The sequence below is a fragment of the Tiliqua scincoides genome, chromosome 11, assembly GCF_035046505.1.
Source record: "Tiliqua scincoides isolate rTilSci1 chromosome 11, rTilSci1.hap2, whole genome shotgun sequence".
In the NCBI taxonomy this organism is placed as follows: Eukaryota; Metazoa; Chordata; class Lepidosauria; order Squamata; family Scincidae; genus Tiliqua; species Tiliqua scincoides.
Window position 1 is genome coordinate 9,841,003 of NC_089831.1, and position 21,905 is coordinate 9,862,907.

The window sequence follows — 21,905 nt, forward strand, 5'->3', positions numbered from 1 at the left end:
CATGTCTGGCAGCCATTTCAAGCAGTCACAATCTGAAAGCATCCTATCCCGGCAGATTTTGATATAAGGTTCCATAGTCCATCTTGCATTTGGACATCCGGTTTGGGCCACTGGGCAATGCAGTCTGTGGGACCTCATATCCTCCCTGTCCCTCCAGAGGGAGGGAGAAAATCTGGCCCCCAAATTGCCAATGAAATGATGCCAGCATGCATAAACATTACCACTCCCTTCTCAAAGAATATGCACCCCCGCCCCTTCAAAGCTGTGGGTCCTTCACCAATTACCCTGGCTCTGCAGGAAAAAGCTATGGATAATCCTGAAAGCATACACTGCACTAATGTGAACCAAAAGACATGTTGAGGCTCAGGTGGAATGAAGGTTTTTGACAGTTTTCCACAGGCCTGCATAAGACCCAAGTTGAAAAATCCTAGTAACTGCCAACAGCAGGTTCGACTTGTGTTCAAGACCATAATTTCAGCCATATATATATATATATATATATATATATATATATATATATATATATATATATATATATATATATATCTGTATTTATTTCAAAGAGCACTTCTAAAGTGGTTCAACAGACCACTTCTGAAGTGATTTAACACTGCCCTTTTCTTATATCCCATGGAGATTTTAATGCACATCCTTACACCGGTTGAGGAACCAGGTGAAAAATTGCAGGAAAAAGTTGAAAAACCTTAGCTTGGCAATTCATTTGAAACAGGTCAGTAAAAACCACAGGATCTGGTACAGACCCCCAAGCAAAAACAGTACGCATTCAGTCTCATTCACTAGATAAGGCAATCACCAAGTAGAGCCTTAGGGCCCAATCCTATGCATGTATACTCAGAAGTAAGTCTCATTATGGCCAATGGGGCTTACTCCCAGGTAAGTGTGGAATGGTGGTGAAGCCAGCAACTTTGCACCACTGTAGAATGGGCTTATAGGGGAAGACTGACCTTATGCCCTCCTCATTGCTGTTTATGCCAACCTCCTCTCACCCCCCCCCCGAACGAGCCCCCTTTGAGTCTGAACTGTTGAAAATAACCAGCGCCACTTTTCTGATTGCTGTAATTTAATTAAATAACCTTTCACACTGAGCAAGCACCAAAGCAAAAAAAAAAAGGCTCATTAATCTTTCTAGTGATTAGAGACACCTCAAGAACTTCAAACATTTACCTCCTTCCCAGCAGCAGAAATGGATTTAGGAGGATCATGGTTCATACCTCACATTCCCGGGAGCCAGATATGGTATACGTGCAGGGCCCAGATCCATTAACCGATACATCCATGGTTTCAGAGTTTGTTGGCTTGTAGTCCACATAATACTCCTGTAAAGGGGAGTTCATTTGCCTTTCGGACTCGCGGGCCTTTTTCCGGCGCCTCTTCATAAGTGAGTGTTGCTGGAGCTGTTTCATGCTGGCTGGATAGCGCTTCCACGAGACGTAGATGACCAACAAAATCATAGCCACGGAAAGGAAGAGGGCGACGCTTCCAGCAATGATCTTGTGAAACGAAACGTGCTCGTACTCTGGCTCTAGGCCAACGACTGGGAATTCCGGAGAAGGGCTCGGTGTGAAAGAGGTTGACGGATAGTCTTCCAAGGTGGGAAGAGTCGGTTTTGGAATATAGATGGGTCTCTGCTGCGTTTTAGGTGGCTGGTAGGGTTTCTCTGTGACCACAACTGGAATTTCAGCACAGACGTTGTACGTTTCGACAGCATCGCTCACCCTTTCGCCCTGAATATGCTTAGGGCCTGCGCAAATCATGGTGCTTTCCTTGTTCCCCTTGAAGTTTTTAAGCCAATTGAAAAGAGGGCAAATGCTTCGGTTGCATTCCCACATATTTCCAGAGAGGGTGATGGATATCAAAGAAATCCAGGCATTGACCGTCTCCTGGGAGACGTTGGTGAGTTTGTTGGAATCCAAATTGAGCTTCTGCAAATTGGGCAGGCATTGGAACGTCCCGGGTTCAATCCCTGCAATGTCGTTCCCCGATAAATCCAAGTTGTGCAAGGAACTCCAAGTCCAGGTTAAACCTTGGCTGATGGACCGGATACGGTTCCATTGCAGGTAAATGGAGCGGAGGTTGAAGAGCCGTGGAAAGTGAGCAAAGTTGATCTTAGAAAACTGGTTATGTTCCAAGTGGAGTTCCGTCAGCTTCAGGAGGCCAGCAAAGGCATTGCGGGATAAACTCCGTAGGCGGTTATAACCCAAATCCAGAAAATCGAGGTTGCGGCAGTCTTGGAACACACGAATGGGAACAGTTTTCAACGAGTTTGATCTCAAGTGTAAGATCAAGAGCTTGCGGAGACCTTTAAATTGCTCAGACTGCAACACCTGCAGCTTGTTGTACGACAGGTCCAGGTTGCGGAGGTTGGGAACTGGGTGGAAAGTTTTGTTCTGCAGAATGGTGATCTTGTTGGAGCTCAGGATTAATTCCTTCAGCCTGCGGATGCCCTGAAAAGCATCCTCATCGACGGAGCCGATGTAATTGTGGTCGAGGTACAGCCAGATGAGCTGGTGAAGGCCTGCAAACTGATTGGGTTTCAGCTTCTGGATGCTATTGTACCGCAACGATAAGCCTTGAGACCCTCCGGAAATGTTCTGGGGGATGTCTCTGAACGCATGCGATTCGCAGTACACAATCTTGCCATCGCACCTACAGTTCTTGGGGCACGCTTTCTGAGCCCCCGCAAGCATCACAAACAGCACCGTAGGAAGGAGCACGAAGACCACACTCATGCCTCTCAGCTGCTTAATCACATGGAAACCTATAACGCGAAGGAGAGGACAAACATATATGGTCAAGCCATGATCAGAGGCGCATGATTTGTCAGTGATACTCCAAACAGCACATGTCAACTCTGGCCAAATCAAAGCCAACCTGTCTACACCCTTGCTGTTCCTTTGTTTGAGCTGCAGGTCATTTCTTGCTATTCTGTCCCTTCTCTCTCCTCCCCGGTCCCCAGCCCACAAATGCCACCATGCTACCGATTTTTATTACATTACCTTGCTGTGATTTATGACCTCTATGGAGAATTTAAAAAAACACCCCCTGCACCTGTTTTGACTCACTTCTATTGAGCATCAGTGTGTTCCAGAACCAGATCTGCCTTATCACTAAGTTGCTGAGGTTTGAACAATAAACATGTCAAGTCACTGTGATGTAGCCCTTTTTGGGGCGGGGGGGGGAGAAAATGAGCTGGAACACTGTGATTGCTGACAGTCCCTGAACAGTCCCTGTTAGGACTGCGATTGCTAGTGGCCCCCGAACGAGGGTCTCTGAAACCAACTTGCTGCCACAGATCCCCTCTCCCGAGAACGGTGAACAGCCCAGATGTGACCAATCTAATAAATGCGTCTAGGTAGTCTGGAAAAAAAGTCATTTGATAGGAGATTGTGGAAGAAACACACACAACCTCACAAAGGCACTTGGCAGGTGTGTTCCTGAGAGAGGATGTATCCTGAATGCAAGGCAAGACTCCTTCACGTTTGTCGAACATATCCCAGACATGCAGAAGATAGACATGCGTGTTTTATGCACTGTATAGAAAGTGTCTTGTGCATGGTATAGGATCTCAGAGAGGTTCCTTGCACAAGAGTGATGGGCTCCCACAAGGACAGCACAAGGGTGACAGACTCCCTGACAGAAGGCAATGGCAATGTTCATAGCTGATACAGATCTATGTTTGCATTACTTCTACACTGCTGTAAGTCTTTCCACGGGAAGGGATGCTTTTGATTTCCACAGCATGCATGGGAGAGAGAGAGAGAGTTATTGCAGAATACATTCATTAAGCTAGACACGAATGACATCGTCCTGACACCAGCAATTGTGCAAAATGAAAAAAAAGTCAGATACGCATGTCTCAAAAAAGTGCCCCCCACCTTGTGCCCATTTTAATATTTGCAATTCACATGCCAGACAACTTATGGTGCCTTCATGTTCAAGCAGTCCACATTTCCCAGATCCCTCCGAATAACCATGGGCAGACATCTGACAACTTAGCCTATACATACATTGCATGTATTCTCACGAGGGGGGGGGGGGAGGAAGTGACTTTTTCAGATCTTGTAATAATCTTTGAGCGGGTAGCTCTTCCCAGAGTCATAATCTTTCTGACAATGCAACAACATTAGTTTATCAGGGCATTAAAAAAAAAACAAACCCTCTTATCTTCCCAATCATAAATAATAGCTTTGTTGTGGGGGGGAAGAAGAACATGCCCCCTGTTTTTTTTTTGGGGGGGGGGATAAATGTTCCTGCTTGAAAGCAATAGATAAGAAAAACAGGGGGGGATTTCTGAGTGTAAAGAGCTTTTGATTCTGTTTTGATCTTTTCCCCTTTAATGGCTAGGTGCCCCCCCCCCATTTAAATTCTGATCTTATTGCCTGTATACCAGCAGTCAGGAAGAAAAAATGTTCCAGCTTACTGATGGAGGGGAAAATATAAACCTGAAACAACTGAAGAAGGGGTTTGGTAAATGAAGGAAAGAACTAGTAAATGACTGGTGGAGAGCTAGCACTTATGGGGGGGGGCACTTTTATAGTGGCTGGGATGGGGGTATCTTCTAGTTATCAACCCTTCTGGAAGCAGGGACTACAGCAAAACCAAACAACAAAACCGAACAAAACCCAGAAAAATGTACCCTTGTTCACTTCCGCTTCTCACTGCAAAGGGTTAAGGATCTGAATGTCCCCTAAAGCTTGCTTCATGTGAATAACCAGATCAGCCCTCAATGTGGATGCAACGTGTGCCCTGGAGGTGGGTGGGGGGTGAGTGGGTGGGTGCGGGGGACTTATCTGTGGACAGAAAAGCAATAGAGCAGGGAAATGGAGAGGAGGGCTGCTGCTCCAGGATGTATAGTCTATATAACTATATATATATATATATATATATATATATATATGTACAGCCTATATAACAATTAACTTGGGACGTGCATCCTGAGATTAATTACATATAGAAAACATTGCAGGGACAGACATGGAAGGGAACAAGGAAGGGAAGGAAGGGAACAGGGAAAAAAGGGAAGGGGGGAACATGGTCTAAAAATATAATCACTAGTGAGTCACCTGGCCCAAGAATGCACAAGTGATGTTTAGAATGTGCCTTCTCTGGTTCTGATAAGAGCTTTTTGAACACACACACACACACACACACACACACACACACACACACACCATTTAAAAACAAGAAAAGTTCACTTACCCATCCTTTTGTCATCTGTATCCGTAGCCCCCCTTTTCCTCCAGCTGTTTTGCTTCTAGGTTGGTTTTGTGTCTGTGGTTCTTCCTTTCCCCCCCTTCCTGGTTTTCTTCCCCTATTGGAGTCGGTCCTCTTCTTCCCCCCCCCTCACCCTGTCTTCAAAACATCACAATGTCCATGTCACCCCAGCCCAGCTGCCATCCTCTGGACTGCCATCCAGCTTCAATGCCAGGAACCCACACAAAGTTCCCCAGAGAGGCAGAATTTGGGGGAGATGGGATGGGGGAGAGGGTTAGGGAATGGGAACGAAGGGGGCGGGTGGGTGGGGGAGACAGGACCAGGGGATGGGGGGTGCAGAGGGAGGGAGGCTTCCTTAACCTCTGAGCGCCATCCTGCATCTCGCCAGAGGACAATTAGCATCAACTGACAGGCTGCACATCAGGGCGATGGGAGGACCAGCAAGGTAAGAGCAGCAACTTCTCAGGCAGAATGGCCACAACCTTTCCCAGTGCTGAGCATCCCTTCTCAATCAGCTCCCTCTTGCCATCGCTGGGCACGGCAATCCAATGCTCCAGTGCTCCTCCAATGTGCCAGTGTGCGATGCCAGCAGGCCCTTGGAGCTCCAAAAAGCACTCTTTTCTCCCCCCTCTTCTCAAAAGCAAGGCAGGCGAGTTGCATCCATTTAGCTGGTCAGGTTGAAAGTGTTTTGTAGCTGTGCTGAGAGGCTGCGCTCTCCCTTCTCATTCAGAAAGGCTTTTTTTTTCTTTCTTTCCCAGACAGCAGTGATGCTCAGAAGCTCCTTGGTGCTAATGTTCCAGTTTGCGATACACTGAGTGCCCTCCACTGGAGAAAACAGATCACATATTAAAAAGGCAGGAACAAGTGAGGCTGTCATTGCTATGCAGACTGCTTTCTTTCAGGAACAAAATTAAAGACACAGGCTGGCTTTCCCCCCCCCCCTCCCACTTCTGCGCCACTCTCTCCCCCCTCACTCCTTTTTCAGATTATATTACTAAATGTTGATGCCATTGGTCTGTTGGCACTGGCTAGAGACCAGGCTCACAATAAACCCACTCCCCGTTTTACAGAAGCAGGCATCGGCTAATCAGGGATTCTAACTTTGAAAACACAAGTGCTGGAGTTGTGACTTGGAGAGAGAGAGAGACCCCAGCTTTCTGATGGCAGATTCATTCATAGAATTTGTGGGCCAGGGACCTTACTCTCCCTTACAAAGGGGACTTAATTAAAAGTCCTGCTTCAAACTGAAAACCTGCTGAAACGGTTGGCAGGATTTTTGTCAGAAAGCAAAACAGTCATATACAGTCAGTTCTCGTTATCCGCTAGGGTTAGGTTCTTGGAAAACCTAGTGGATGCCAAATTAGCGGATACTGAAACATTCAGCCTAGGGGAAAATGGGGTTAGGTTCTGGGGGATGTTTTTCACCATGTGCTCTATGAACTTCATGAACCTGAATCTTAACTAGAAGTGTATGGTTAACTAGAAGGGCTCATCAACATCTCCAACATCTGATACTTCCTCCTCCATGCTGGATTTCCCTTAATGCAGTGTTTCTCAAACTGTGGGTTAGGACCCACTAGGTGGGTCATGAGCCAATTTCAGGTGGGTTCCCATTCATTTCACTATTTTATTTTTAATATATTAGGTTTGATGCTACCATGGTATATGAGTGTATCTGGGGAAATTTTACAGACCTGTACTTTTAACAAGCTACTATGAATTTTTTTTTTTTTAACAGTGATAGTAAATGGGACTTACTCCTGGGTAAGTGTGGGTAGGATTGGAACCTAGAATTGTTCAAAATTTTCCTGCTTGATGATGTCACTTCTGGTCATGACATCACTTCTGGTGGGACAGATTCTCATTTGAAAAAGTGGGTCCCAGTGCTAAATGTGTGAGAACCACTGCCTTAATGAACATAAGAACAGCCTTAAATGCATTAAAGGCGGTAATGATCAGGGCCGCTGAGAGCAGGCATTGCCCCCCCCTTACTAAATTTTCCTACAAACCAGATGTTACTACATTGTTTGAACAAGTTTTTAATCAACAGTTTTAACTCAGCATAAGCAAGATTGAAACTACAGTGAATGAAAACATTTATCATAATGGGATAAATTCCTTAATTTGAATAGTGCTACTGCACTTATTTGCTGCTACCTTAGCAAAGTCCTCATTTGTGCTTTCTTCTTCCAATGGTTCCCAAACCTTTTGAACTGATGGCTTCCTTGCCCTACTGGGCTATTGGCCACAGCTCCCCATTAGGACTCCAATATAAGAACAGAAGAAGAGCCCAGCTGGATGAGGCCAAAGGCCCATCTAGTCCAGCTTACAGTGGCGCACCAGATGCCTCCGGGAGCACACAAGACAACAAGAGACCTGCATCCTGGTGCCCTCCTTTGCACCTGGCATTCTGAGGTAGCCCACTTCTAAAACCAGGAGGTTGCACATACCCATCATGGCTTGCAGTCAGTGATTTCCTCCAGAAATTTGTCTAGTCCCCTTTTAAAGGCATCTAGGCCAGACACCTCACCACATTCTGTGGCAAGGAGTTCCACAGACTAATCACACGCTGGGTAAAGAAATATTTTCTTTTGTCTGTTGTAACTCTCTCCACACAATTTTAGTGGGTGTCCCCTACACAATCCTACACATTGCAGAGGGTGGTGGGGTTTTTTGCAAGGATTCCATGCCCCCCCCACCCCCCGGCTGGTTTCCGGCTCCCCAGGAAGCCATGGCTCACAGTTTGGGAACCACTGCTGTATGGACATCCAAGGACTGGCTTTCACCACTTCCCACATTCCTACATGATAATTTTTGAAACAAACCCCAGGTGAAATAAACTTGCCTGGTCTTCATCTTTTTCTTCATTTCTTTTTTCTTCGGTGCTCCAGACTTATAGTTGTACTCCATACTCTTAATTTCACCTTCAAACACTGCAAGAACACATGCAAGCATGATCCAAGGCCATGTGTTCTACACACACACTAAACTAGATGGAGCTTACCATTGGGGCCTAGGAATTCTGTGAACTACTAATGGGACCTCCTAGTTCTGGTCTGAAGGGGCAAGTTTCACTTTCCCATGCTTGAATTATACTAATACATGTTGAGACTCTTGGAGAAGACCTGGGCTGCATTTCTACTACAGCTTTAATCTTGTTTTAGTGTTCTTCTACTCCCCTAATGTAGGGTGATCAGATACAAAGGGAACAGAGGACCACTACCTTTAACTATTGCATAGAGCAGTGTTTCTCAAACTGTGGGTCAGGACCCACTAGGTAGGTCATGAACCAGTCTTAGATGGGTCCTCATTCTTTCAATATTTTATTTTTATTAGACTTAATGCTACCAAGGTATGTGACTGCATTTGGGGAAATGTCACAGACCTGTACTTTTAACGGGCTATTGTGAAGATGCTTTTAATAATTAAAGTAAATTGGCCCAGGATGAAGGTATAACTGGTTAGGCTACTAGTGGGAGGAGATGAACTAGCCCATGAACTAAAGCAGCCTGGGCTTGTGAAAGTCCCAGATGTTGAGGAGAATTTTTGTTAACAACCTTCAGTCTCGAAAGACTCTGGTATCGCGCTCTGAAAGGTGGTTCTGGCACAGCGTCTAGTGTGGCTGAAAAGGCCGATTCGGGAGTGACAATCCCTTCCACACTGGGAGCAAGTGCAGTCTGTCCCTGGTCTGTCTCCCTGGCTATGGGCCTTCCTTCTTTGCCTCTTTGCCTCAGACTGTTGGCCAAGTGTCTCTTCAAACTGGGAAAGGCCATGCTGCACAGCCTGCCTCCAAGCGGGCCGCTCAGAGGCCAGGGTTTCCCACCTGTTGAGGTCCACTCCTAAGGCCTTCAGATCCCTCTTGCAGATGTCCTTGTATCGCAGCTGTGGTCTACCTGTAGGGCGCTTTCCTTGCACGAGTTCTCCATAGAGGAGATCCTTTGGGATCCGGCCATCATCCATTCTCACGACATGACCAAGCCAACGCAGGCGTCTCTGTTTCAGCAGTGCATACATGCTAGGGATTCCAGCTCGTTCCAGGACTGTGTTGTTTGGAACTTTGTCCTGCCAGGTGATGCCGAGAATGCGTCAGAGGCAGCGCATGTGGAATGCGTTCAGTTTCCTCTCCTGTTGTGAGTGAAGAGTCCATGACTCGCTGCAGTACAGAGGTGTACTCAGGACGCAAGCTCTGTAGACCTGGATCTTGGTATGTTCCGTCAGCTTCTTGTTGGACCAGACTCTCTTTGCGAGTCTGGAAAACGTGGTAGCTGCTTTACTGATGTGCTTGTTTAGCTCGGTATCAAGAGAAAGAGTGTCAGAGATCGTTGAGCCAAGGTACACAAAGTCATGGACACAAAGTCATGTTGAGGAGAAGACCCCAGTGATGCAATGTCCTTACCCCACAGTCTTACTGAAGCCACTTGGGCACGGCTGACTTCTAAGACCAGACCCTGAAGTGTCCTGTTGCTGCCTCCTGTGACCCAGTGAGTCCCTCGTGTCCCAGGCCCCACACAGTTATTATGGCCTGGGCCCTGGGGATTATCACAGCCATAATCTCAATGAAGTATGGATACTGCGTGTTTGGTCCTTTCCCAGTGACCCAAAGGATTTCCTTCCCAGTGGTTCTCAGACTGAGCTGTGGTTCACTGGAGAGCCATGGAATCCTTGTTAAAAATCTGTTGCCCTATACAATGTGTAGGATTGTAGCCCAAATGGGGAGCTGTGGCCAGTGGCCCAAGGGTGCCACCGGTAGAAAAAGTTTGGAAACCACTGGTAAAAGTATACACACTCAGTCCAATGCTCCACTGTATCTGGTCACCCTTGTTGGAAAATGGGGGTTATCCCAGAATAGTTGGGCTCCTGAGAAAATCAGAATGACAAGAACTGCACTGAGGCAACTATGTTATCAACAATAGATGGAAGAGTGTACTAACTAGGACAGTGTTTCTCAAACTGTGGGTTGGAACCCACTAGGTGGGTTGTGAGCCAATTTCAAGTGGGTCCCCATTCATTTCAATATTTTATTTTAATATTAGACTTGATGCTACCATGGGACGTGACTGCATTTGGGGAAATGTTACAGGTCTGTACTTTTTTAACAAGCTACTATGTATGTTCTTTTAACAATGATAGTCAATGGGACTTACTCTTAGGTAAGTGTGGGTAGGATTGCAGCCGAGGATTGTTAAAAAATTTTCCGGCTTGATGACGTCAAATCCAGTCATGACATCACTTCCAGTGGGTCCTGACGGATTCTCATTCTAAACAGTGGGATCCAGGAGTAGAGTTGTCAGGAGGCCTGCTAAAAGGCAGGATCAAAAGCTGGATCCCAGGCTCTTTCCCTCAATATGGAAAGGGTTTCAGGTCTAAGACCTCATTTCATCTCTCTCATCAAGATCTGCCACACTACTGCCCCTCAGACTGCACCGGAGGGTCTTCTGTAAGCATTGCAAGGTCTTCTTGCTGAACCTGAGAAACTTAGGGCCCAACAGTCCCTGCACATGCCCGATCTCGTCTGATCTTGGAAGCTAAGCAGGGTCAGGCCTGGTTAGTACTTGGATGGGAGACCACCTGGGAATAGCGGGTGCTGTAGGCTTATACCATAGTCTTTCGAGACTGAAGGTTGCCAACCATCTCCCTATACTGAACACTATCTCCCGATCTTGTCTGATCTCAGAAGCTAAGCAGGGTCAGGCCTGGTTAGTACTTGGATGGGAGACCGCTTGGGAATACCGGGTGCTGTAGGCTTATACCATAGTCTTTCGAGACTGAAGGTTGCCAACCAATCCTGTCCAGATTTCCATGACTGATGCAGCCGTGCCAACAGGGTATGTGCTACATTCTGCTGGGTTGAAGGGGGGCTCGCAGAGGCCTCCTCAAAGTAAGGGAACATTTGTTCATAAAAATATAAGACGAGCGCTGCTGGCCCATCTAGTCCAGCCTCCTGTATCTCACAGTGGCCCACCAGATGCTTCAGGGAGCACACAAGACAACTAGAGACCTGCATCCTGGTGCCCTCCCTTGCACCTGGCATTCTGAGGTAATCTACTTCTAAAATCAGGAGGTTGCACATACCCATCATGGCTTGTAACCTATGATGGACTTTTTCTCCAGACATTTGTCCAATCCCCATTGAAAGGCATCCAAGCCAGATTCCATCACCGTATCCTGTGGCAAGGAGTTCCACAGACGAACTACTGTCCTAACTTTCCCAACACTCAATTTGACTGGATGTCCCCTGCTTCTGGTGTTGTGTGACAGGGAAAAGAGCATCCCTCTATCCACTCGATCCATCCCCTGCATAATTTTGTATGTCTCAAAATAACTTAGGTTCCCTTATCTCAGCCCTGCGCTGCAGCTACGACAACTCTGGAAAGTTGGATAGGTTGGGCCCTTAGTCTTCAGTCAGGTTAGGGGTTGATTAGCAGTTACTGGTTACTGCATGAACTCTTTCCTGCCCTAATGCATTCTTGGAGGGTGGGGGGAACTAATTAACGTATCTGAGAGCTGTTACAGCTACTACTCTTAACAAACCTCAGTCTCCAGAATGCATTGGGAGACTAGAAGTGTCTTGGAAGTCAATTGAAAATGTAGTGGAAATGCAACACAGAATAAATTTGTTTTGTTCTGTATAGTGTGTTTTATTATGGCCTGGGCCCTGGGGATTTTGCCTCCTTGCCCCCTCCCAGGCCTGGCCACGATGAAGAACAGGAGCCACATCCATCAAATAGCCCACCTGGCTGGGATGACTCCTGGATCCCCAGAACCAGTAGCAATTGCAGTATCCAGTACATCGTCAGAGCGGGCAGGAGGTGCCATGGGATAACATAAGAACATAAGAACAGCCTCACTGGATCAGGCCATAGGCCCATCTAGTCCAGCTTCCTGTATCTCACAGCGGCCCACCAAATGCCCCAGGGAGCACAACAGATAACAAGAGACCTGCAAGGCTTCCTGGGAATTGTAGTTTAAGAACATAAGAACAGCCCCACTGGATCAGGCCATAGGCCCATCTAGTCCAGCTTCCTGTATCTCACAGCGGCCCTCCAAATGCCCCAGGGAAGGTCCCACTGCAAGACTTTTGCCCCCACGGGTACCACCATTTCCTGTGGTCATCAATATTAGGAGCATCCTTTTTTTGTCTCTGTAGGGTAATTTCACCCAAACACAGTTTCTGTTCACACATTTATGAAATTTCGTTCCCATGTTATGGTCCACGTACTGTGTCTTTCTCATGATTGCCTCGAACCCTCTCGTGAATTGCGGTATGGGACGTTCGGCCTGCAAAGTTGAGAGCTGGACAGGTGGTTAGTTTTGCATTGGCTTTGCAGCCTCTTAAGAAAACGATACTCCTATCGTCAAGTGCGTAGTAATCCCATAGGTAGTCCTTGTTCCCTGCATGGAATCCTCCCACGATGCCATTTTTCTAACAAGCTATAGGCTCTCTTTTACTGGCCTGCCCATTCTCTCCACCAGGCCGCTTCACACTTGTTGCACAATGTGTGGAAATGGTGTAACGTTGGACATGATGACTGTGCAGGTATTTCTGCATTTATGTTTGAGGTTTGGTGAACCCCATTATCTATAACGAGTTCTTTAGGGAATGCTTCTCTGGCAAAAATCAAAGACATGAATTTAATCACTCATCCTGTGGTGACTTTTTTTGCAGCAAGTGTAAGGTCAGGCCATTTTGAATGATAGTCCACCATTCCTGTGGGTAGTTTGCATCTTGCTGGCTGATCCTCAGATCATCCTGTTATGTCAAGGGCTAACTAACTTCTCCCTTGGGCAGGAGGAGTAGACAACCAGTGTTAAAGGGACACAGCCACTTTTCTGTAATTTGTTGTGACTGGTACATGGTTTACAATGTCTAATTATCTCCTGGATTTATGTGCCCATCCTTGGATCACCACAGGTAATGATCTTTTTACTCACAGTCCCTGTTGACTATACTATAACTAATTCCCAGATGAACTTCCTGGATCAAACATTCCTGCAAACTGCATGAGACAACAAAACAATCCTGCAAATCCTGCAACACATTTTGAATGGGTTTTTTGATAGCTTCTTCTTTGAAGGCCATCTTTTCACTATATGGGCCTTTGACTCATTTAGGCTAACACATTTTGGGGAGTAATCCTCATTAAATACAGTGGGACTTACTTTTGAGGAGACAAGAATAAGATTGTGCTGTCTGTCTATCTTTTTCAGTAAATAAATATTTATTACAGTATTCAGTAACAAATAAATAAGTGGTCGGTAAGCCACTGTGCAATACAGGAAGCTGGACTAGATGGGTTGTTGGCCTGATCCCGCAAGGCTCTTTGTAAGCCTTGGACAATCTGCTCTCTCTTGCTCTCTCTTTCTCTCTCTCAGCCTCGGTCTTCCCCATCTGCATTATGGGAATATTACTACAGGTCATGCCTCCTTATCCACTGGAGTTCTGTCCTGGAACCCCCAGTGGATTAAAAAAAATAAAATTGGTGGATACCAAATCAGTGGGAAAATAGCTTTAAAGACCCACTGCCAGGTTTCTTGCTCCTCTGTTGTTATCCCAGAATGCATTGGTATAGACACTATACTGCATTCAGCCACTAGATGGGGTGAATCATGGACTCTAATGAAATGAAATTATAATTTAACAGTAGGGAACTGGATTTTGGTGCTTTTTTCCTTGTTACAAGGCATTTAAAGGTGGACCTCAGTATCAGTGGATACCAAATCAGGATACCAAGGTTTCGCCTCTCCTTGCTTACCTTAATGGGTTGTTGTAAGGGCAACATCCAGAAAATGCATGAAGCACTTCAGATACTCAAAAAGTGCTATATGTCACGTTTATCATCATCCTCATTCTTTTTTTTTTTTTGTCTGTGTGGAAAGTAGCAAAGCAGCAGTTTAACTTCCTGTTTTACATTTGCTCTGTCTGTTGCGGTATTTTGCTGATTTTAGCTGTTTTGAGTCTACAGCCCATTTTTTCCTTGCTAATTTCATTGCTCTGCCAGTGTACATGCCTGCAAACCCATTTAGCGGAACTGCAACAAGTAAATGCAATGAATAATAATAGTGATACCAGTACTATTAAATTAGGGACATATGGGAATTAAATGTTAAAAATAATGCTAAAAATAATGCAGACCTTGCACAGATTCTCAATGCATTCCACTGAGGGCGCAATCCTAACCAACTTTCCAGCACTGACATAGCTGTGCCAAGGTGGCATGCATTGCATCCTGCAGTGGGGAAGCAGTCAAGAGGACCTCCTCAAGGGTAAGGGCATGTTTGTTACGTTACCTTGGGGCTTCACTGCAGCTAAGTCAGTGCTGGAAAGTTGTTTGGATTAGGATTGCCAATCTTAGGGATTGCCCTAAATCTGCAATCCTATACACACTTTCCTAAGAGTAAGCTCCAGCGAACGCAATAGAACTGAGTAGACATGCCTAGGCCCATGCTGTAAATCCAATCTGTATCAGACACTAATATATGCCTGTTGTTATCGCATTGATGTTCCCTAAAGTGGAGTGCTGCATGAAACAGTGCTATAGGAGGTATCATTGAATTCTATGGCAGGAAATTGGTGCAGGTTGGCCTTCGTTGCTACTCAGAATGCACTGCTCACTTTGCTTACAATAGCTGTCAGTTGCAATCGGGATGAAGAGCACTGTAGCGGGGGAAAAAATGTTAAAGGAAATTGCATTATGGGAGGCATTGCAGAAAATAGCGGTGTGGGTAGCGATGACCAGAATCCATCCCGTTATTTTAATTTGTTAATCAGAATACTTATTGCTTTTCAACTAGATCACAAAGCGGTTTGCAAAGTAAAATAAACTAACAAGTGGTTCCCTGTCCGCAAAGGGCTCACAATCTGCAACAGCGATTGGAGAAGACACTATGCGGGGGTGAAGAGGACAGCTTCTCTCCCCCTGCTAAATATAAGAGAACAATAGTTATAGTTGGCAATCTTCAGTCTTGAAAGACTGTGGTATAAGCCTACAGCACCCGGTATTCCCAAGCGGTCTCCCATCCAAGTATTAACCAGGCCTGACCCTGCTTAGCTTCTGAGATCAGAAATGTGCAATGTATTCATACAACCATTTTATTAAAAGGTGCCTCTTCACCCTGTTAGCAGGAGGTGTAGAGTTTCTCTGCCCTACATTCCTCTCCCATTAGTAGCAGCAGCAGTGGAGTCACTAGGATTTGTATCACCCAGTTTAGGAGGCCGGCCCATCATCCCCATGATGGACCTTCTCCCATGCAGTGAATGGGGCAATAATAATAATAATAATAATAATAATAATAATAATAATAATAATAATAATAAAACTTTATTTATATCCCGCCCTTCTCCCCAAAGGGACCCGGGATTCAATACGTTTGAATCCTTGATCAGCCCCACCCCCCTTGTTAGTAGGTAGTTTTTTTCATGGTAGGAGTTTTTTCTATAAATATAAAATTTATAAAAATTTTACAGGGTTTGCACAGGGAAGGCGTTTTGCTTTTCTGGGGCTAGACAATGCTGCAGCTGCAATCACTGATTTCTCCATTGCGTAGTCTCCCGTCAGCATTATTGTCTTGGAACACAGCTGTGTTCCTCGCCCCCCCCCACCCCACCTCCCCTTTAATCAAAAGTATTTCAACCCACCTCGGATTTCCCCTCTGTGCGTTTCATATTGTTCGATGTGACACTTTGGTTCCCCAAAGCTAGCCAAAGTCTTTTATTAGTATTTCAGGCTATTCCTCACCATCTCGATAGCAGTGAAATGATATTGTCTGGGTAGAAGCAAAACCTGTGGACAACTGCATCCAGTTTTTGTGGGCTTAAACCACACACAAATGCAATACTTTTACTTCCTTCCCCCCCCTCCACTTTTTTTGTCCCTTTGCTGGTATGAAGAGGATGTCCCTGAATGTCAAGGACATCTTCAGAAGAGCACAATCAGTAATTGCTTTGCCATCTCGGTCCCTGCCATCTCCTGCACTGGTTAACACTGGCTATATATCACAGGGAACTTCATCAATATTTTTCTTCCATGGCATTTTTAGAGTCTGAAGTGTTTTACAATCCCATTCCTGTTGGTAATGACTCTGACAACATAAGGAGTGCCGGATCAGACCAAAGGTTCATCCACTTTCTGGGTCATTTCTCCATCTTCAACAGCGGCCAATCCAGCAGCAGACCTTGCACTTTGTGAATGGGGCAAATGCCCCAGGTGCTGAGTTCTTGTGCCTTTAGGACCACATGGGAAGCCTCATTGAGGCTCCCCACATAGGCAGAAACTGTGCTTCCGGTTTGCAGAAGACTGCGTCAAAGCTTAGGAGGCTTTTCCTATAGGTCCTGGAGCTATGTGAGGCTCTGTTTCTCTCTAGGTCAGGGGTGCCCAAACCCCAGCCCTGGGGCCACATGCGGCCCTCGAGGCCTCTCAATGCAGCCCTCAGGGAGCCCCCAGTCTCCAATGAGCCTCTGGCCCTCCAGAGATTTGTTGCAGCCCGCACTGGCCCGACGCAACTGCTCTCAGCATGAAGGCAACTGTTTGACCTTTTTGCGTGAGCTGGTGGATGAGGGCTTTCTCCACTGCTTACTGTTTCATGTCTGTGATGCAGTAGTGGCAGCAAAGGAAAGGCCAGCCTTGCTTTGTGCAAGGCCTTTTATAGGCCTTGAGCTATTGCAAGACCTCCATTCATTCATATAAGTTCATTTTTAATCATTTATGTAAACTTATGTAAATTTATTCAAATTCTAAATGTAAATTAATTCCTTTTTTTCCCCGGCCCCCGACACAGTGTCAGACAGAAGATGTGGCCCTCCTGCCAAAAACTTTGGACACCCCTGCTCTAGGTGATTGGGGGAGGGGGCAGCTTCACATAGGGGGGGCGGCATCGCGGAACTTTGCCCGATGCGGGGCTGTGTGGATTCACCACTGGGCCAATCAGGTTGCTCTATAAAGCTGGTAAGCAGAACACGATGAAGATGGTGGTAGGGTGTCCATTGCTCTCTTCTCATCTGTACTTCCTTTCCCACTCTGTTTGCCTTTTCCTTTTGAAACCTAGAGAATAGGCAGAGGAAGAGTGGCAGATGCAAGTGAGCAGACGGTCCCTGAATCATATGGGTCTAAGAATTCATCTGAGCTTGTAACTCCAAGGGTGGGGACCTCAAGCCTTACTGAGAATCTGGTTCTTCTACTGAATTCTATCCCCAAAAGCTTTGGCCACTGGGTTAGTGGGTTAGTGAAAATGGGTTAGCTCTCTCTCTCTCTCTCTCTCTCTCTCTCTCTCTCTCTGTATGTATGTATGTATGTATGTATGTATGTATGTATGTGATATTTGCACCTGTATTTTTTTCCTAATGCCAGGCTAATAGAAATTTTACATGGCGGGGATAGTATTAGGTCAGGTAAATGACATGGGTGAAACCCACAAGAACATAAGTCCTGCTGGATCAGACCAAAGGCCCATCTAGTCCAGCTTCCTGCATCTCACAGTGGCCTACCAGATGCCGCAAGGAGCACACCAGATAACAAGAGACCTGCATCCTGGTGCCTCCCTTGCATCTGGCATTCTGAGGTAGCCTACTTCTAAAATCAGGAGGTTACACATACCCATCATGGCTTCTAAGCTGTGATGGGCTTATCCTCCAGAAATTTGTCCACTTCCCTTTGAAAGGCATCCAGGCCAGATGTCATCACTACATCCTGTGTCAAGGAGTTCCACAGACTAATTACATTACCATGTTAGACACCCATCCCGCTGCTGCAGCTACCAGTGCCATAGCAAAACAAGAACATGGTAGAAAAATCCAGCCAGCTCACCTGCCTTTGACGCGGAGGTCTTTCGATTTTTGCTTTGTGACCTTGGGCCAGGCAGTATCACTCAGCCTAACCTACCTCACAGGGCTGTTATGAGGATAAAAGGGGTGGGTTGGAAGAACAACATGTGCTATCTTAAGCTTCTGGAAGAAAGGAGAGATATGCCATAAATAAATGTAGTGCCACCATGTGGCTGAATGACAGAATGCAAAACTGTTGGTATTTCTGGGCTTTTGCTTCCAACCACAATCCCAGGAAATTAGCGATGGAAAGGAAGGGCTGTTTTCTGTCCCGTGTGGTTTGTTCATCATAACTAACAATTGGACTTTTAATATCTTCTTGTGCAGCTAATCTTCCTGGCTGTTGCCCCTCTCCTTCTATGACTGATGGATGTATTTAAAATATTTACATCCCGATCTTCCATTCCCAAAGGGAGCACAAGGAAGTGAACACTACAGAAATCCTTGTTATCCACAGATTCTGATCCCATGCATTCGCTTATCCCAGGGGTGTCCAAAGTTTTTGGCAGGAGGGCCATATCATCTCTCTGACACTGTGTCGGGGGCTGGGGAGAAAAAGAATTAATTTACATTTAAAATTTGAATAAATTTACATAAGTTTACATGAATGAATATATTAAAGATGAACTTATATGAATGAATGATGGTCTTGCAATAGCTCAAGGCCTATAAAAGGCCTTGCACAAAGCAAGGCAAGCCTTTCCTTTGCTGCTGCTGCTGCATCACAGATGTGAAACAGCAAGCAATGGAGGAAGCCTGCATCCCACAGCTCACGCGAGTGGTCAAACAGTTGCCCTCACGCTGAGAGCAGTTGCGTCGGGCCAGTGTGCGCCCCAACAAATCTCTGGAGGGCCAGAGACTCATTTGAGACTGGGGGCTCTCTGAGGGCCGCATTGAGAGGCGTCGAGGGCCACAAGTGGCCCCAGGGCCGGGGTTTGGGCACCCCTGGCTTATACAATTCCATAAAAGTAATCCCCCCCCACCGTGGTTAATGAAAATTGACTGGTGGGAGGGCCAGATCATCTCTCTGACATTGTGTCCGGGACCAGGAAAAAAGGAATTAATTTACATTTCAAATTTGCACAAAGGAATGTATTAGAGATGGAACTTATATGAATGAATGAAGGTCTTGCAAGAGCTCAGGGCCTATAAAAGTCCTTGCACAAAGCAAGGCCAGCCTTTCCTTCGCTGACGTCAATCAGCAAGCAGTGGAGGGAGCCCTCAGCCTGCAGCTCACGCAAGAGATTGAATGGTCACACTGCGGGTGGTCGCATCAGGCCATCGTTGACTTCAGCAAGTCTCCAGAGGACCAGAGGCTCACTGGAGACTGGGGGCTCCCCGAGAGCTGGATTAAGAGTCCCTGAGGGCCACAGATGGCCCTGGGCTGGGGTTTGGGCATCCCTGAGTCTCCAGCTATAATAATAATAATAATTAATGAATAATTCAGATCTGGCAATTGTTAATGTGTTTCAAGCCTTTCAATTTGCTTCATTCTTGGAGCAGTTCAGCAGGCTAAGAAAGTCACTTGTCTGGTTATTATTAAAGCGAGCAACTCCTGGTCTTGTGCAATGTGGCGCTCTTGCACGAACGTACAGTCATTAATATCTCAAAGGAGAACACGAGAGCCCTGGCAGTAATGCGACTGCAGCAGTGTCAATTTGAAAATCGGGACAAGATTCGCTAAACATGCCTATAATACTGTACCAGGGCCTGCGTTACAAGCCACAGCGGGGACGTTCCAACTTTGTTCTTGTAGTGCCTGATTTCTCCAAGGATATTAATGCCAGCCATTTTATTTGTGTTTGCCGGAATAGGGGTGTGTAATCACTGCTGCCGCAGCGGTCCGTTGGCCAGAGCATCGGAGGAGTTCTCCAACCAGAGGCAAACGTGGAAAGAGTTCGATCCAGAACAAGGAGACAGGGTGAGACCTTTCCTCCTATCACCAAGTGCAAGGTTTCATTTAGCACCCCTGCCAGAGCAAATGAATTTGCTAGGCTAGCCTTGTCTGTTTCGAAGCTGATCTACCCCAAGCGTCCCAAATGCATTATGTTTTTGCCCACCCGCAGGTCCATTCCCTGTATTCATTTCGATCTCTTTGAAAACGTCATGTCCATTTCCCAGCTTATTCCCGCTTATAAGGAATAAGCAGGAAATCTGTCCTGCTTATTCCCTGCTGAGTCAAAGGTTCTGGGGTGTGTCTCTTGCTGTCCAATCCTACCGCCTGCCACGTTGTTATATGCAGCTGCTCCAATGGGGGATGCGCTTCATGCTATGGTGGGGTGGTGATCAGACAGCCTGCGCATGGTATGTTTTTTTTTTTTTTTTACTTATCACTGGGTAGGATGGCTTATGTCCAACGAAAGAAAAGGGGCAGGACATCTTAGGAAGGAGGAGATCGGTTCTGGTGAATTCTGATGCCTCTGAGATCCACCCCTCCCTCCCCCTTCCCACCCTCTGCCCTCCCTGATCCACCCCAAAACTCCCCCTGCCATTCCCCTTCCTGCCTAACACATGCATCTGTCACCAATTTCCTGGCATCCTGCGATTGATAGTAGTCCCTGATGTCTTTTCCAGGTAAGGGAACATTTGTTCCCTTGCCCGCAGGTAAGACTTCGCTGTCCGAATGAGCTTACTTGGAGCTGCACCAGCAAGTCCAAGTGGTCCCAGAAAGGCAGATTGTGGCCAGGAAAGGGGTAGGATTTTGGTAGAGCTACAGCCATTGCTAATGCCCCCTTTCTGGCCTTAATCTGCCTCAGTCTCGACCCCGTTCCTCCCCTTTCCCAGCCTGTTCCACCCCTGCCACCTGCCCTCCCCTGTGCACTTATAGGCACTGGGTGTCTCTTTCTTGGGCAACAGGTGCACAGCAGCTTGCCACTTGTGGTGTTGGCCTGGACATGTTCTATGGTGTATTGCCATTTGATTACCAGCTATGAATCAGGCTGCACCATCAGAACGTGCGTTCCAGTGGTGCAGCAGCCCAAAGGGATTGGGCCCTCTTGTGGCATTAGCTACAAAGGAAGTTGAACCAGTCAGATTACGATTCAGACAGAGAAAATGTTTAAGAAAAAAATTAGGATGAAATGTACATATTTCATATTTCAAGCCAAACTTCAGTTATCAAAAAGGCAATAAGCCAGCGTTTCTAGGTGGGTCATGAGGTGGTTTCAGGTGGGTCGTGGAGCACCTAGCTCAACTGCCATTGAAAATACAGAGCTGAAAATACAGAGCTGCTGGGCAGGGTGGACTTCTGGTGAAAGAGAATTATGGTGCTTTGCCCTGAACAGGGAAGATGGAATGCTGGAAAGGGGAGAGGGCTGTGTGGTTGGAGAAGGAACCAAGTCTGTATCCTGCTTTGACTTCTAAGCTGGAATGTTTGAATTCTGAGCTTTGCAAAATAACAGCATGATTGCGCTGTGGAAAAGGACCTTTGGCTGATCCTGGCTTAGGTTTGAAGCCTGAATTAATGATGTCACTTCCAGGGTAGTGACATCATTTCTGGCAGGTCACGAGAGATTGTCACTCTAAAAATTGATCCCAGCGCTAAAAAGTTTGCAAACCGCTAGCTACCCCACATTTGCAAGAGCCTTTCTATATAGCCCATGAGATTTGATCAAGAAATGCATATATTACTTTTCAGTGAGGGGCAGAGTGTACATCCACATTTAATTTACTCTCTCTCTCTCTCTCTCTCCTGTGCACACAGGTAGCCAAAGTTTGGGGAGCAACTACGTTTGATCTCCAACCTCTGAATGTGCTTTTTTCCGTTTTGCCAGTTTCATTTAAAGTTTCATTTCTTCGCGGAGAAGCAATGTGATTGGCATTGGCGACGGGTTCTGCAGAAGTTGAACTTGCA

The 21,905-nt window shown here is 46.3% G+C and overlaps 1 protein-coding gene and 1 pseudogene across 1 annotated transcript in view; one reads left to right on the forward strand and one right to left on the reverse strand.

Annotated features, from left to right (window-relative positions):
• Positions 1-1,226: 1,226 nt before the first annotated feature.
• Positions 1,227-21,905, reverse strand: part of LRRTM4 (leucine rich repeat transmembrane neuronal 4) — a 49,547-nt gene continuing 28,868 nt past the window's right edge. The window contains exon 3 of the mRNA XM_066639670.1: positions 1,227-2,850. Within this exon, the coding sequence (XP_066495767.1) occupies positions 1,227-2,850 (1,624 nt within the window). The remainder of the gene's footprint in view (positions 2,851-21,905) is intronic.
• Positions 10,709-10,828, forward strand: LOC136662626 (5S ribosomal RNA; annotated as a pseudogene).